We start from the raw sequence: 17,974 nt of genomic DNA on the forward strand, positions 1-17,974 counted from the left end.
TAATAATGACATTCTATTTATTTATTTTTTCACATTCTTATTTTGTAAAACGTTTTTTTTTTTATTATTATTATTTTATATATATATATATATATATATATATATATATATATATCAATCAACAAAAGAGTCCTATATTATTAAGAACAAAACCGAAGAGAGCATGGAATTAAAAATTATTGCATATAAATAAAGAGAAAATTCAAATCTCTATGATTGCCATTTCTTTTTATTAATAAGAACACAAGCAAGACAATATGAATCAAACATTATTGCAGAGAGAGAATTCAAATCTCTATGATTGCATTTTCCTTTATTTTCACACAATTCTTAAGAAAGCCAAGAAATATTGTTGAGACAAACAAAATTCACATGAACACAGTAACACATAGGAGAATCAATGTTTGACCTAACTCGCAAACACGACCCGAACACGACACGGGTTTTTGCGGGTTAGGATTAGGCTTTAGAGAGTTTGAGTCATAAACGGATCAAGTCAAAAGCGACTTGATAGAAAACGTGTCATAAGCATGTCAATCTACATGATCCGTAATAGACACATTTAACACGTCAATTAATTTGTGTTAATAAAAAATGACCTGTTTAACCCAACTCATAACAAATAAATATCCATTTTATTTTAGATTGGTAAAATACATTTTATATCTAACCTATATTTTAAACTTAAAATGAAACTCCTTTTTCATTTATCTTTTTTGGTTTGGGGAACTCAACTTTGTATAAGTATAGAACAATTCTCCGTTAAGTGAGGATTCCAATTACGCTTTCTCTTTTGGGTTCCGCCTCTTGTTTTGTGCTTCAAATTCTCATCAAAAGAAATGGATTTTCGTTAGCTAAATACTTGGTTTCTCCGCCATTTCGTTTCTCAGCTTCTTTTGAAGATTACAGATTAATGGACTCTGCTTATCACAAATCATAGAAACAAAAAAACAACAAGAAGAAGATATGATTCTCGCAGCATCGACTCACTTTTTAATCACTGTTCCGACAAGCCCATCTCACAATCACACCAAAAAGTCATACCGACTTCACTCTCAATCAAGAACGTGAGTTTTCTGTGTCTGGCATTTTCACAAACACCACTAGTACAAAACTTACTCACCAGGTAGACTTAAAAAAACTGACATTGTGCAGGTGCGAGTGTTTCGATTTGTACAAGGAACTGGTTCCTTACGACAAGGCATGGGATTGGCAGAAAAATATTGTTAAGGAGAAGAAGGCCTTGGTTGAGAAAAACCAAGATTGCCAGGACACACTAATCATTTTACAGCATCACCCTGTGTATACACTGGGCACAGCTAGTTCAGAAGAATACCTTAATTTCGATATCAAGGATGCTCCTTACGATGTTTACAGAACCGAACGCGGCGGGGAGGTTACTTATCATGGTCCTGGCCAGGTACTTGTCCCAAATTGCTAATTACATAACTAAAATTTATAATTTGTTGGTGTGTATGACTTTCATTTTGCAATTTGGATAGCACATGAATTGTAAGAATAGCCTACTGAATTGCATTAGTGGGATCTAGTTAGCTCACCTGGTAAAGTCTCTGATGGTTGAATAAGAGATTTGGGAACACCAAAAATTGATTGGTGTTTTGGTTTGATGATAAAAAGTTATCATCAGGAGCGGACGCGTTGAAACTCTCCCTCAAAAAAAAAAAAAAAAAAATTGCAAAGATATTAGGGACAATGTGTTCATATAAAAAAACAAAGTTAAGGACAATGCACCATAACTGAAATCTTCGGTTTTTCCCTCTTATAAGGTTAAAAACAAAGTTGAGGACAATGCACGGTAACTGAAATCTTTGGTTTTCCACTCTTATAAGGTTAAATCTTTGGTTTGTCCTGCATCCCCTACTAGTGACGCTTTAAAAGAATACATGTGACCGAATCCGATTACTCTTTTGAAGGTCTATAGTTATTAACCATCAAATTTTGGGGCCTAAGGCTTTGTTGCTGTTGTTTGAATTATATTTTTATGGTTAATAAACTTGCAAACTTTTTCTCACTAAGCAATAAAATTCAGTGGATTATAGGGGAATTCTGCTTTTATTTTTATACTTGCTACCTAACTTTTAATGCTTGTGTGTTGGACTGTAGCTAGTTATGTACCCTATTATCAATCTCAGAAATCACAAGATGGATCTTCATTGGTACCTCAGGGCACTTGAAGAGGTGGTCATCCGTGTTCTTTCCTCGACATTCTCTATCAAGGCATCTCGACTTGAGGGCTTTACTGGTGTTTGGGTTGGTATGTTTTCTAATCAGTCCATTATGTTGTACCGGTGTGTATATTGCATGTTCTCATGTTTCCTGAACTTACATTGGCTTTGATTTAAAAACTTTTATAGGTTACATACTGTATAGAACAAATCATGTTGAAAGTCTCTTTACCTATTTGTGTTTGCAAATACAATTTTGAATTATTTAGCTTTTTAGTCTCTATTATAAGTAATATGATTACTTGTAGTTTTTAAATGGTTACTTTTTCGTTCATGAAAAAAATGGTATACTTTTTCTGTTCTGTTCTGCTCTATTTGGGTGCCATGAAAGGGAAATTTAAACCTGGAAATTTACAACATATGTTTCAACTCAATATCTCTTTAGATTTGTAGTTCTCATCTCTTTTAATCCATTATCTGAACGTTAACTGCAAGTAATGAGCAAATGTGAGACGAATATAGTTTCTAAGTTTTATGTGGTCATTTTTTCTGTTACCAACTTATCAGTGGTTAATTGGATTCCTTTGAAAGCTTATGGTTGAATTTTTATATTATTTCCCTTTTATCTTTCGTGAACTAAAAATGGACTCTGAGATGGTGTTATCAACCAAAATAGCACACAATATAGCTCAACATCATTTCCGCTTGATTGTTAGTTGTGTAGATCCTTTTTAGTATCAAGACTCTGGTGGCACTGTGTATAAGGATTTAATCTGAGAAAATGACTCCAGGAGCCTCACCATATTTTCATATATTTTTTCACATATTCTATAATTTTGCTGGATTGGAAACCCGGACTTCGATTTGCTATTTTATAGATATTAATAGTTTTTGCTTTTTGTAAAAGAGGCACACTCTACAGCCTCATTCCTCTCGCCTTGTGTTACTTGATTTATAGTAAGCATTCTGTTCAAAAGTTACTCTCCCTTCTTTATCCTAATTTTTTTTTTGTTTTTGGGGGGTGAATAACATGCAGAATGCCTAAGTGATTATCATTCTCGTAACTGATCTTACTTTTCAATTTCACTACAGGAGATAAGAAAGTGGCAGCGGTTGGGATACGAGTATCTCGGTGGATAACATATCACGGGTTAGCACTGAATGTCAACACAGATCTAACCCCATTTCACTCAATAGTCCCATGTGGAATACGAAACCGTCAGGTTGGAAGCATTAAGGGGTTGCTAGGAGAATTTCAGCCATCCACTGGATGTGGGAAAGCAGGTGTGCTTCATTCCAATGATTGTCAATTGATTGATATCACTCACTCATCTTTGATCAAGGAATTTTCGGAGGTTTTTCAGCTTGAAATCCTTCATAAAACCATCCCCATGTCTGAGTTTGAAGATACGACACCTAGAAGGTCTCTCACATGGAAACTAACCTGACAGATTCAATGCAGCACGTTTGAATTGATCTGATCATGAAGCAAGTTGTTAGTGAGATTCTTGAGTGTTTATGGGATTAATGCTTTGCTGTTGTAGTTATTGTTGTTTAGTTGATAGATAGGCCCAGCAGCAGTACAGTTAAGAGGATTGTGCCTTAGATTACTTATTTTGTAAATTAACTTTCATCTATACTGTAGTTCACTTTTCAAATTTAAATTTAATCATACAGAATACAACTTGTTGCTAGCAATTCTCATGACAATCTAACAGGCTAAATTCTACTTTTTATATCGGAACTCCTTTTCCCATTATATGCTTGAAGACGATGATAGAGCGGTAAAGCAATGCCCTTTTTGTTCTTCATATTATACTTGTACACTCAGAAATTTTGAAACTTCTCCAATCAAGTTTGTCAATTAAAGTCCCAAATTTATAATATTGTTTCAATATAAAGCCTTTGTCTATCTTTGTTATTTATTTTCATCATTCTTGGCAATAATGGCAATAACAGAGTAAATAAAAACAATTTATGCATAATTATTATAAATTTAGACGGTTATTGTGGCAAACTTGTAAATTTACATAATTATACATAGATTAATGTAGGACAATTTTAGGCAAAACTGTGTAAATTTTACACATTTTTTCTATTATATGGCATGAGTGCTCTAAAGGTTCAAATATAACATAACATGTAATAGTTGAACCATCTGCTAACATTGCAACAACGTGAGCTTGACATGCATTTTATAAAACCCCAATTTTTGTTCATCTAAATTTGGTTCAATAGCGGAAGAGTATTCCAGAAACTAGCCATTTTCGTTTGAGAGGGCTCTTTGGGCCGTCATACTATGTGGAGATGCCAGGCCCAACTAATTTTGATAAAGATTTAGCATTTTATTCAAGGCGTTAATGGCTTTTTTATTTTTATTTTTATTTTTATATATGTATAATTTGCCAAAAGCATTTTTAGATTGGTTGTTTACAACTGAGATGCAAACTTGTTATTTGTTGATTTTTATTGAAATCCAACTATTAGCTGATGAATTATAGAAATTCTATATTCATAATATTAGCACATTAAATTATAGGTGGTAAATTGTTATTGGTTATTAATTTGAATTTACTATTGAAATTACTTTTTTGCTCACTAGTAACAATCAATAACAACTTATCACTTAAGGTTTGTTATGAAAGTATCATGGATATAACATTTCTTGATGAATTAATTGTTATTTGTGTGCCAATGATTTTTATATTTTAATGCTTCTATGCCTCTAGTTTAAACTATAGAGGACCAATGGTAACTCCATTGATTTTAAATTAGTATTGGAAGATATTAGTCCAATAATTTTTCTTTCACATTGAAGGGTTTTCATGTAAATTTTGGTATTGTGTATGTTGATTATTTTTGAAAATTTCTTGTTTATATTGATTATTATGCTTGGCTGATTTTATTGAAAGTGAAATTTTGTATTGGATTTATATAAATAGGAAAAAAGAAATATTTATGTTGCCCTTTACATAAAGTTTTTCTCAAAGTCCTAAAGGCTGCTTCTCTAATTAATATCAAAGTTGATTGATTACTCATGAATCATGATGCAGGCCAGATTTATTTATTTTGGTGGTTTAGATTATAAATTATAATTTCCAAATCAATTCACTAATACAACTTTCCTTGCTTATACCCCATTGGAAACAATGCTTAAGGAGGTCACGTTTCATAGTGTAGGTTCTATCAAGACACAATCTTTAGAAACGTGAGAAAAAATAATTATTTTTTGATTGAGAAAAATAGTAATAATTATTTGGTTGTGTGAATCATTCAACTGTCATTATATAAATATAAAAGAAAGCTAATAATAATGATAATAACACTAATTAAAGTGTGAAACAGCATTCCAAATGTGTTTTCAAAACTTTTATATATATATTAACAAACGAACCTTTGGGTGTCTGTAGTCTTCCCGTCCTACACGTATCATGTTATTATAAGGAGAAATCCCATTGAGGTGGCTCTGAGATATTGATGAGAGTTTTCGAATCTAAAATCTCATGAATATCATGAGGTTTTGGGAACCACTAATAATGACATTCTATTTATTTACTTTTGTTCACATTCTTATTTAGTAAAACATCTTTTTTATATCAATCAACAAAAGAGTCATATATTATTAATAACAAAACCAAAGAGAGCATGGAATTAAACATTATTGCATATAAAGAGAAAATTCAAATCTCTATGATTGCCATTTCTTTTTGTTAATAAGAACACAAGCAAGACAATATGAATCAAACGTTATTGCATACAGAGAATTTAAATCTCTATGATTGCATTTGCCTTGATTTTCACACAATTCTTGAGAAAGCCAATAAATATGGTTGAGAGTCTTGAGACAGAAAAAATTCACATGAACACGGTTGCACATGGCTATGATTACATTAACGCATTGATTACATAAAGTCTTAAAAAAAAAAAAAAAAACTTATGTCCATCCCCTTATTACCACAATCATCATCACTTCTTTACCGCCAGCTTTGATGTCCTCATCACTATAAGCACAAACGATCCTTATTATAACACCGTTATTGTCATATTCATCTGGAGTGATATCACATAATTGTAAATGGATAACAGATTGTTATTTTGTTAAAATATGTCTTTAGAGCATACATTAATAATTTATTTTAAATTCTTTTTATGAAAAAAAGAAAAAGTTTTCAAATTTATTTATTATATAAATCACAGTGTATCAGCTTTTAAATACAAAAAAGTAATTATAAAATTTATTTATTATCTTATTGTCAAATTAGTTTGTAAAACTTCTGTAATAAAATTAGTAGTCCTTTTAGAACTTTCCTTCCGACTTACTAGAAAATTTGTCAACGCTAATTTTTTCTTTCCATTTTCATTTATCAACTTTGTGATAAGTATATTAGATATAATGAAATTTCTATTTTTATCTCGGGCACCTTAATAATTTTTTGGACTACTGTGCCATTTTTTTAAATTTTGAAAAAAATGAGAAGAAAAACTTTTTATTGTTTAAGATAGCACTCCTAATTTATTTGTCCTTGACTTATGGATGGGGTTTCTAATTTAACCAAGTAATTCAAGAGCAAAATATAAATTCTATTGTATTTGGTATACTTTGGAATATTGTTGTTTCCTTGTACTTCAAGGGGAGTTGGCAAAAATTTTCTCAAAAAAAAAAAAAAAAATCATTTTCCCCATAACTTTTACTTACAATAATAATGAACATAGTAAAAGCACTTCTTTTAGATCACACAAAAACTAATTGAATGAAATCAATCTAAAAGCTATTTTCATAGCAGAGGACAAAAAAGAAAAATCTAAAATACCTTTTCTATCCTTGAAATTTGGTCTAAATTAGAATTTTCATATCTCAAATCTAAAACTTATAATTTGGTCCACAATTTTTTTTTTTTTTTTCAAAAAGCAATCATCAATTTAATGATCCCATCCTTCTACCACTAAAGAAATTACATACATAACATGACTAATAAATTACTAATACAATTCCTTAAAAGGTTGATATGAATTAAGATAAATTAAACAAAGGATAAAAGATAGAAGGAAATTAACACATTTAAGGATATCAAGGAAAATATCATATGTATTAGAATCTGTAACGTTCATCATATGAGAGAGATATTACATATACTGAATATACTAGAAGTTATAACTTAATAACATTACTTGATTTTCTTCATTCGAAGAACTACTATTCAAAATCGCCATTTCCTCAATTATGGTAACAATCCAATTACAAAAAAAAAAAAAAAAACATAAAACTATATATCTCCATAAATGAAAAAAGTTTCTTTACAAACTTTTCATATATCTTTATATCGGATGTGAATTTTGAAAATTTAACTGTTGGATTGCACGTTATTATTATATTCTTCATGTTTGCAAAATTTCAAGAATATCAAAGATTAATTACTATGTTATCGAATAAATGTTAGAATTTCAAGTTTTTGTGATCTAAAATTATGTTCATCGATCGAATAGTAAATATCATCCGATTCAAACAAAATTTGACATACATGTTAAAAACATAAGGAATATGAAATTCAATAATTAGATTTTCAAAATTCACACTAAAAAAAGAGATATATAAGAAATTTGAAGGGTTTGGAAAGAAACTTTGATCTTCATAAATTTTTTTATACAATATAGGAAATTCTACTCTAACTTTAGTGTATATGTGTGTGAAACTCTCCTATGGAAACTTGAACCTCAAAACTTGCCCCTTAACACTCCACAAATGTTTAAACCTGTAGAGTAATCATCACACCAAAAATATACGGTGACTGTTTTTGGTAAATTACCAAATTGTAGAAACCAAAATTTTTTTTTCTTTCCCCAAATAATTTAAAAGAAAATAAATATAAAACGCAGTGTAAGAAGACCGTTTCAGAAACCGTTAGTCTCTCTCTCTTTTCCACGCTTCTTTCCTTTCCAATTTCCATTCCACCATTTCGAAAATCCAATTTCTCTTCTTCTTTCCTTCCCTTTTCCTCCAAACCCTAACTCTCTCTCTCTCTCTCTCTCTCTCTCTCTCTCTATGCACTGTAAATTTCACGAACCAATAATCCATAGCTAAAATTCTGTATACAACGAAGCCTTTTGCGCTTTGAAGCTAAATCAGCTCCGATCTTGATCGATCGGCGATCGTATCTCTCTCTCTCTCTCTTTGAATTTGATCGGATTTTGTAGATTTTTGAGTGTGTGTGTGATAGAGAGATGACGAATTTGCAGCAGAAGATCGACTACGTGTTCAAGGTGGTGTTGATCGGAGACTCGGCGGTTGGGAAATCGCAGCTGCTTGCTCGTTTCGCGAGGAACGAGTTCAGTTTAGACTCCAAAGCCACCATCGGTGTCGAGTTCCAAACCAGGACGCTCCTCATCGATCACAAGACCGTCAAGGCTCAGATTTGGGACACTGCTGGTCAAGAAAGGTACCACCATCTTCTACTTTTCACTTTACAATTTGCAATTTTGCATACTCTCATTTTTGAATCTCCTACTTTTATGTCAAAAAGCAAAAAAAAAAAAAAAAAAAATTACAATTTTGGATTGGTATGTTACTTGATTGATTATTAGAGACTTTACGAGTTGAGTTGATAATAAGAGACTTTACGAGTTGGATTTTTAGCTTTGGATATTGTTGGATTTGTGTGGTTGAATAAATGTAATGATTACTTTCATAAATTTTAAAAAAAGTTATAATCTTGGTATTTGAAATAATTGAAAGATATCATATATATTTTGCCTTGTTAATTTATTTTCAATAAGTCTAGGAACGCGACAATTGGTGAGATGATATGTTATGATTGGTGATGATAAATGTGATATCAGTGGTAGGTTGTGTGAAAAAGGTTGTGAAATTTTATTTTCGTTCGGAGCTTTAGTGATTTATTTTAGGCCGTGTCAGCTTTTTTAATATGCCACATCAGCACTTTTTCTATCATGTATGCAGAGATTTGGAAAGGATTTAATCAAAAGAAAAAATCTAGGACCACATACTTGACAAGGTATTGTAAGTGATGTAATCCAATCTCACATTGAAAAATGTGCAGGTTGTGTCAGAGTGTGTGGCAAGAGTGTGTGTCCGTAGAAGAACTAAGATGTAACTGATAACTTTGTAACAATTTTGAGGACCAAATTATGACTTCATAAATTTGAAGGAGGAAAATTGAATTTTGAAAGATTTTTTGATCTTTTGGTGTGCTGTTAGTTGGTTTTTTTATTGAAGTGGACAAGTGTGGTTTAAGGAGCTGGAGAAGTGTGTTAAATGGAAAAATAGAATGTGATATGACTAGATGGTATGCAATAGAAACATAGACACAGGGAATGTGTTAACTACTCTTATCAGTCGAAGCAAATTATTTCATTATGAATTAAGGAGTTTGGAATGAATCAAATCTCCCCAGTTGGATTAGGACCCACTACTATTCAGTTAATAGCCAATTGGTCTACCTTTGTGCTACTTTCGAACAAAGGGAGGTTAGATCTCTTTGAATGCTATTCACGAACACGGTGTTTTCATGGATTTGTAGGACATAACTGTATGAGCTTGAATATGTGCATTTTCTGTTTTATGTGGATAATTGTTGAAAGAGGAATGTAAGGACTATTGGGTTGTGAATTTTGGTGTGAAGATATGAGCTAAGTTGGGTGGTCTAGGAAGATGATACAAGATTATGTGGTGATATGTTTTTTATGAGCTTTATATGTTGGTGATGTCTGCAAAGTTAGTAGAACATTATCTTTTGTGAAGGTGATAACTGGGCTGTTTGATTATCTATAAAAGTTTTCTTGGGATCTTTCATTGGGGCTTGGGAGGTTAATGGCTATGGGGGAGGGCCACCCTTCATTATATGTTTGAAGTAGATGGACATGAGTTTGGAAACTATAAATGAAAGTGGCATTGACTTTGATTTTTACTAATAATATTATGAAATAAGTTTTAGTATCTGAGTGAATTATGTCTACCAATTATTTGGAACTAATAGGTTATGTATTTCCCATAATATATGACCTGGTATATTCCTCTGTTTTCATGAGCTTGAAGATCCTCTTGTTCATGTTTACTTGAGAGTTGTCAGGAGGGATGTGAGAACAATTTGATAATTGGGTTGGCATCTTATTGGTGTGACACTATCAGTAAATTAGTGGTTAAAGATAATGGATACAAATTTTTGGGTGGTATTAGAGTTCTGCACAGCTTCACAGTAATGGATGCTTGAAAATGCAATTTGTTACTTGCTATGGTGAGAGGGAGGCTTATTAAAGAGAGAACCAAGTAGGTGAAGACTTCAGAGTTATATTACAACCAAAATGTTGGTTCCATTAAGTGCATAATGTTTCATTTAGTTTCTAGAAATATCAGTTGGATTATGCATTATTCCAACACTGTTTAATTAGAGGCTGTCCATCAACACATGCATACAAGACATTGAATTTGTTGTAAGCATCGAACAAGGAAGAGTGTAGAAATTGGAATTACTATATCCAGCTGAAGCTGTTGCAATAATAACATTTCATAGTGTTTGAGGGTCTTTCAGTTGTTATCCAAACTTTGTAGTTTTTCTCTGCTGGTGCAAGTTAGGTAGAAAAGGCATTTTTTTACACAAAGTTTGTGATCTTAATGAACACAATGAGAAAAAAGGATGCCATATTTTGGCTCCTGTATATTTTCCATTTTTCGTGTTGTTTTCATATATAAAAAAGTCTATGCAATCTTTCTGTCATCCTTAACTGCAAATGGGCTATACTTATTGCCTTGAACTATTTTTTTTCCTGCTTGGTAAACTAAGAAAAACTACTCAATATGATTTCTGTATCACTATGTTTAGGATACCCTCATTAGGATGAGTGATGATATTTAACAAGGCTAATGGTAATTTGGGGATTGGGGGTGGGGGGTGAGTGGTGGTAATGAAAGTATGCAATGAAGAAAATGTTTTAATCTTTGTAGTATATTACAGTAGAGGCCTTGTTTAGTACTTATTCTTTTGCATTAGTTGTCAGATAAATTAGCAACCCATTTCCAGTATGATTGTCCTTTGGGGTGTCAATAAATTATCTATGAATGTATATCGGTCAGTGAGTTGGGCCAAATAATTGTGTACAGTTGCCCTATGTATTAGAGAGTTAATATAAGCAGAAGATACAGTTAGATATTGGTTGAGATTGGAGGTGATATAGTGCTCTGTGATACCAAATAGGGATAAAAGAGCTACAGTTTCTGGAGTAGAACTCTGGTGATAGAGAATCAATTGTGTTCTAAACTAAAGCCTGTTCAGGTAAGTGATGATTGTCATGAAACAGGGATACTAGAATCTGAGTATCTGACACTGCTAAGTGAGATGGTAGGGTCATTCATTAGTTAGAGAAGATCAGTGATAGCCCTAGTGAAAAGTTGTAAGCTAGTGTAATAATTTATCACTGAGGGCAATACAGATCTCTTCAATAAGTGGAGACTAAAAATACTAGGTAATTTTTTTGATGGGATGAAATAGAGAGCGGGACTTACCATGGTAATTAAAAATGGTTGGACTGGACTCTCATAAAAAAAAGAAGAAGAAGGTTGGACTAGAGACTGTTTCAGCACAGGGGGAAGAGAGAGAGAGAGAGAGAGAGAGAGAGAGAGAGGTTACATATGATTTATTATTCACATCATAATTCAGCAGTATTATATTCGAGCCTAATTTGTAACTTTTCTTTTTCCTGACTGCAAGTTGCAATGCTCACATTCTTGGTGGTAATCCCAGATAAAGGTTGGACTAGGCATTATTTCATTTAGAGAGAGAGTGAGTGGTTAAATATGATTTGTTACTCTTATGGCTACTTGGTTCACATGGTGAATCTTTACAATTATGCCCAATCCATCATGTTTTTTTTCCTGGATGCAAGTCATAATTTTATATATTTTTAATATGTTCTGCTTACATTCTTGGTGGTAATCTCAGATACAGAGCAGTGACTAGTGCATACTACAGAGGCGCAGTGGGGGCGATGCTAGTCTATGACATCAGCAAGCGTCAGTCATTTGATCATGTAGCTAAGTGGTTAGAGGAGTTACGGGGCCATGCCGACAAAAATATTGTCATCATACTTGTAGGCAACAAGTCTGACTTGGGGTCCCTTCGAGCTGTACCTGTTGAGGACGCCAAAGAGTTTGCTGAAAGGGAGAACCTCTTCTTTATGGAGACATCGGCCCTCGAGGCCACTAATGTTGAATCAGCTTTCCTCACAATCCTCACAGAAATTTATCGAATCATCAGCAAGAAGGCTCTTATTGCCAATGATGAACATGAATCTGGAGGAAATTCATCACTTCTCACGGGAACGAAGATTGTTGTTCCTGGTCAGGAGACAGTTGAACCTGTACGGAGATTCAGCTGTTGCAGTTCTTGATAGGATTGTCTCCTCTGACCTTGTGCCACATGGGCTGCTGCATTTTATAGCTTAGGTGATGCTCCTCCACCACCCTCCCTCTCTCTCTTTGGGTATAATATTTACTGTTGGTTAATGTCTGACATGGTCGCAACCTTCAACTTTCAGGAATATTGTTGTACAAAACCTTTTTTGTATTACAGGTAACCAAAGACATATTTTCCCCCTCTTGTAAGAAGTTGGTGGTGGTTAATTTGCAAATGGATTTTGGATAAGTTAAAACTTAAGATTTCTATGAATTCAACATGACAGTAGTTGTCTGTAGCTAAAATAGACTCATTTACCATGGTTATATCTTCTCGCATTATAATGTGGCTGAAAGGTAAATAAACACTTCTGCCAGATTGCAATGTTCTGAATGTTGATTTGACTCAAAACTAATGCCTTTCTATTAGAAAATTTCGACTGAGGTTGGTGATGACTGAATATAGCATTTCTACAACGGTATGTATGTTGGTAATGCAATATTACTGAAGTATGTATTGTGATCAGTCGATTGTTTGAACATAAAATAACCTAAAAAGAGAAAGAAAAAGAAAAAAAAAAAAAAAACTAGGCTCCATATGCAAATATAAATTCCATAAATCCAAAAATATAGCCAAAATTTTCTTTCATTCTCTTTATTTTCATAGCAGAAAAACATGGAGTTAGAGATAAGTTCATGGTTTTAAAAATTGGACCGGATTAGACCAGTCGGTTTGACCGGTTGAACCAAGAACTGGCCATTAGTCCGGTCTTGAAAAACCCCTAAAATTGATGAAAACTGACCAAAATTGGTCAAAAATCGGGTTGAGCCGGAAACCAGAGGCAAAAATGGATTTGGCCTCTGTTTGATTTTAAAAACCATGGGTAAGATAGATTGTGATCGAGTGATCTTGTGTGTATCAAATTTGTGTTCATCTCATTGTTGTAGTAGCATGCTAATTATGACATGCTTTGATGAGAAATGAGAAGAGTGCAAGAGACCAAATTTGGGGAGTGAGAGAGGAGAGGCATGCATAATGATTATGGTTGTTGGGTGGCAATGATGAGACTAGAGATGAGAGTCAAAAGATAGAATGGAAGAGCAACATCATGGCAATGATAAAGAGGTGAAAGAGAAATGAGATTAGGGGATTAGGCATTACCAATTTTACACATTAGGTATAAGGGTGTGTTAAGTTGATAGACAGGGCAATCATAGGTTGCTTAGCTTGTTGGGGATTAATGCCCTTGGATCATCCGGCAATTGGTTTTGGGGGGTGGGGTTAGCTGTTTGTAGGTTTTACTAATTGGAGGTGGCAAGTCTAAATGGCTATTCTTTAGAAAGATTCCCTACGTTATTAAAAAAGAAAAAAAAGAAAAAGAGTAGATAGGGAATCGCAAGTAGCTAGGGATGAATGCCTTGGATAATCCGGAAATTGGTTTTGGGGGGGTGGGGTTAGTTTTTTGTAGGTTTTACTGATTGGAGGCGGCGAGTCCAAATGACTATTCTTTAGAAAGATTCCATATGTTATTAAAAAAGAAAAGAGAAGATAGGCCAATCTCAAGTAGCTACATAAACCAAAAAAATCCCATGTATGCATATATGTTGGTTGACTCAAGTTAATCAGGTGGATTTTTGTTTCACTTTCACCTTACACTCATCTAACAACCATTTTCTAGGAAAAACTTAGACCTAGTGTTTGTTTGACCATAGAGATTGAAACCGTCTACAACCCTTAATGTGTGTTTGTTTGGAGAGATTTTAGGGAGGATGAAAAATTTAGAAGTGAAAAAAGTTTTAATGGGTGTTTGGTTGGGAGGAGAAGTGGAAAAAAATGTGGTGAGATTCAGGAGTTTTCTCCCTGGATTTTCTTCCCAAAATGTAGAGAAATCTATGGGGAATAACTCACTAACATAAGTTGTCCAAAATGCCCTTGTACATTCTTTTTTTGCTAACTTTTATTTTTTTTTTCTTTTTCTATTAATGTTCACGTTGTTTCAAGATTTTTTTTTTCATCCCACTTTTTCCTTTTTCTTTCTTTTGTTTTTATCACTTTCTTCCATAGTTCATTTTTTTTCTTGTTACTAACATGCACGTTCACCTTGTTTTGTTTTGTTTTTTTTTTTAAATTGCACTTTTTTCTTTTTCTTTCTTTTGTTTTCTCTCTCTCTCTCTCTCTCTCTCTCTCTCTCTCTCTCAACCAGTTTTTTGATCTGGCTTGTGCCTTTAAAATAATAATTAAAAAAAAGTGAAATGTCCATGCATAATTTTTTGTAATAAATAAATGTGTATAAAAAAATTGTATTGTCTTTTATTTTATTTAATAGGGACATAATTATAAATTTATACTAACATCATTTTTCATAGTTTTTCATCTCTCAACTTTTTTTATCTCTCAACTTTTTTTATCTTCTCAACTAAACACATATAAGAAAAAACTAAATCTTTTCTATTTCACTTTTTCTATTCTTTTCTCATTTTCTTTCCTCTCACTTTTTCACTCTTTCAACTTGACGAACTCTTAGAGTGAGGTTGGAATGGTGTGTTGGTTAGATTATGCAGTTCTCTAAGCAATACTACTTCAAACTAAAAATAGAGCAATAATATGAACTGGGACTTTGATATAGAGTTGAACTTCTAACTGTGACAAATGGATTAACTATGTATAGAATCTTGGAACATAGATTGATTTCATATCTACCTTTCAGTTTTAATTAGTCGAAGAAATGGCTTCAATTTCATGTGGATTTCAATCATTCATGATGTAGATGTGAACTAGTCCAATTCTTTTCTCCCTTGTCTATCAGCTAGTGAACAATCACATAAGGAATATTTTGAAAAACGGTCCAGTATAAATATTCTTCTTTTCCAAACTCTTTTTCTCCTTATATAAATCGCTATTTAAATCTTAATCACCCTAATAATTTTCTTTTAAATAACAAGCAATATAAGCTTAGCTTTCTCCATAATATATTATACTTTAATATTAAATATTTTTGCGTACCGTAGCATGCGTAGCACTACTACTATATATATATAAATAATATAAGTGGTCTGTTTATATACTGTTTAGTAGTATTTCGAAGTTCTAAGATTTTTATTAGTTAAAAGAAAACACTTAATTAGAGGGACCTTTGGTATTCTTGAAGGGAAAGAGAAGAATGATGTACATGAATCATTCAACCGTCATTACATAAAAGAAAGCCAATAATAATGACAATAACACTTATTAAAGTATGCAACGGGTTTCCAAATGTGTTTTCAAAAATTTGTATTTTTTATTTTAACTAACGAATCCTTGGGTGTATGCCATCTTTCTGTTCTACATACACCAGGTTATTATAAGGAGAAATCCTATTGAGGTGATCCCAAGATATTGACGAGAGTTTTTGAACCTAGAATCTCATGGATATCATGAGGTCTTAGCTAGGAACCATTAATAATGACATTCTATTTTATTTTTTTGCTCACATTCTTATTTAGTAATTTTTTTTTATATCAATCAACAAGAGTCATATATTATTAAGAACAAAATCAAAGAGAGCATGGAATTAAACATTATTGCATATAAAGAGAAAATTCAAATCTCTATGTTTGCCGTTTCTTTTTAATAATAAGAAAACAAGCAAGACTATATGAATCAAACATTATTGCATACAGAGAATTCAAATCTCTATGATTGCATTTTCCTTTATTTTCACACAATTCTTGAGAAAGCCAAGATATATGGTTGAGACAGAAATAATTCATATGAACACGGTTGCACATGGCTATGATTACATTAACGCATTGATTACATAAAGTCTTAAAAATAAAACACTTATGTTCATCCCCTTATTACCATAATCATCATCACTTCTTTACTGCCAGCTTTGATGTCCTCATCACTATAAGCACAATGATCCTTATTATAACACCGTTGTTGTCATATTCATTTGGAGTGATATCACATAATTGTAAATGGATAGACTGTTATCCGGGTCTGGTTAAATTATGTCTTTAGAGCAAACATTAATAATCTATTTTAAGAAATTTTTTATGAAAAAATGAAAAAGTTGTCAAATTTATTTATTACATTAATCACAATTTATCAGTTTTTAAATACAAAAAAGTAATTATAAATTTTATTTATTATATTATTGTCAAATTAGTTTGTAGAACTTCTGTAATAAAATTAGTAGTCCTTTTAGAACTTTCCTTCTGGCTTACTAGAAAATTTGTCAACACTAATTTTTTCTTTCCATTTTCATTTATCCACTTTGTGATAAGTATATTAGATATAATGAAATCTCCTTTTTAAAAAAAAAAAAAAAATCTCGGGCACCTTAATAATTTTTTGGACTAACGTGCCATTTTTTAAATTTTGAAAAAAATGAGAAGAAGAAAAACTTGTCATTGTTTAAAATAGCACTCCTAATTTATTTGTCCTTGACTTATGGATGGGGTTTCTAATTTAACCATGTAATTCAAGAGAAAATATAAATTCTATTGTATTTGGTATACTTTGGAATATTGTTGTTTCCTCGTACTTCAAGGGGGGTTGGCAAAAATTTTCTCAAAAAAAAAAAAAAAATCATTTTCCACATAACTTTTACTTACAAAAATAATGAACATAGTAAAAGCACTTCTTTTCGATCACACAAAAACTAATTGAATGAAATCAATCTAAAAGCTATTTTCATAGCACAGGACAAAAAAGAAAAAATCTAAAATGCCTTTTCTATTCTTGAAATTTTGGTCTAAATTAGAATTTTCATTTCTCAAATCTAAAACTTATAATTTAGTCCACAATTTTTTTTTCCCAAAAAGGAATCATCAATTTAATCATCCCATCCTTCTACCACTAAAGAAATTACATACATAACATGCAAATAAATTACTAATACAATTTTGATATGAATTAAGATAAATTAAAATAAGGATAAAAGATAGAATGAAATTAACACTTTTAAGGACATCATGGAAAATATGATATGTATTGGAATCTGTAACGTCCATCATATGAGAGAGATATTACATATACTGAATATACTAGAAGTTATAACTTAATAACATTACCTGATTTTCTTCATTCGAAGAACTACTATTCAAAATCACCATTTCCTCAATTATGGTAACAATCCAATTACCAAGAAGAAGAAGAAGAAGAAGAAGAACATAAAACTATATATCTCCATAAATGAAAAAAGTTTTTTTCCAAACTAATTTGGAGAGAAATTCTACAAACTCTTCATATATTTTTATATCGGATGTGAATTTTGAAAATTTAACCGTTGGATTGCACGTTCTTATTATATTATTCATGCTTGCAAAATTTCAAGAATATCAAAGATCAATTATTATGTCATCAAATAAATATTAAAATTTCAAATTTTTGTAATATAAA

At 31.9% G+C, this 17,974-nt stretch overlaps 2 protein-coding genes across 3 annotated transcripts; both read left to right on the forward strand.

Annotated features, from left to right (window-relative positions):
• Positions 1 to 766: 766 nt before the first annotated feature.
• LOC142615890 (octanoyltransferase LIP2p, chloroplastic-like) lies at positions 767 to 3,896 on the forward strand. The gene is made up of 4 exons (XM_075788811.1): positions 767 to 1,067; positions 1,156 to 1,420; positions 2,125 to 2,275; positions 3,279 to 3,896. Exons 1-4 carry the CDS (start codon positions 967 to 969, stop codon positions 3,632 to 3,634), a joined length of 873 nt encoding a protein of 290 aa, XP_075644926.1. The 5' UTR covers positions 767 to 966; the 3' UTR covers positions 3,635 to 3,896.
• A 4,176-nt stretch (positions 3,897 to 8,072) lies between these two features.
• LOC142615891 (ras-related protein RGP1-like) lies at positions 8,073 to 12,850 on the forward strand. Of its 2 annotated transcripts, XR_012840871.1 has the most exons (3): positions 8,078 to 8,620; positions 12,137 to 12,639; positions 12,732 to 12,850. XR_012840871.1 is itself a non-coding variant. In XM_075788812.1 (2 exons), the coding sequence occupies exons 1-2, from the start codon at positions 8,406 to 8,408 to the stop codon at positions 12,582 to 12,584; spliced, it is 663 nt and encodes a 220-aa protein (XP_075644927.1). In that variant the 5' UTR covers positions 8,073 to 8,405; the 3' UTR covers positions 12,585 to 12,850. The 2 variants fall into 2 exon arrangements, 1 of the variants encoding a protein (XP_075644927.1); XM_075788812.1 differs by having other exon boundaries at positions 8,073 to 8,620; positions 12,137 to 12,850.
• The last annotated feature ends 5,124 nt before the right edge of the window (positions 12,851 to 17,974 follow it).

The sequence above is a fragment of the Castanea sativa genome, chromosome 11 (genome assembly GCF_040712315.1).
Source record: "Castanea sativa cultivar Marrone di Chiusa Pesio chromosome 11, ASM4071231v1".
Lineage (NCBI taxonomy): Eukaryota > Viridiplantae > Streptophyta > Magnoliopsida > Fagales > Fagaceae > Castanea > Castanea sativa.

What these genes read in the sequence shown, in the direction of transcription:
- LOC142615891 (XM_075788812.1), top strand. Translation starts at nt 8,406, where the DNA reads ATGACGAATTTGCAGCAGAAGATCGACTACGTGTTCAAGGTGGTGTTG. An exon ending in GACACTGCTGGTCAAGAAAG is followed by an intron (nt 8,621 to 12,136) that starts GTACCACCATCT and finishes TGGTAATCTCAG; the next exon opens with ATACAGAGCAGTGACTAGTG.
- LOC142615890 (XM_075788811.1), top strand. Translation starts at nt 967, where the DNA reads ATGATTCTCGCAGCATCGACTCACTTTTTAATCACTGTTCCGACAAGC. An exon ending in CTTCACTCTCAATCAAGAAC is followed by an intron (nt 1,068 to 1,155) that starts GTGAGTTTTCTG and finishes GACATTGTGCAG; the next exon opens with GTGCGAGTGTTTCGATTTGT. An exon ending in CTTTACTGGTGTTTGGGTTG is followed by an intron (nt 2,276 to 3,278) that starts GTATGTTTTCTA and finishes ATTTCACTACAG; the next exon opens with GAGATAAGAAAGTGGCAGCG.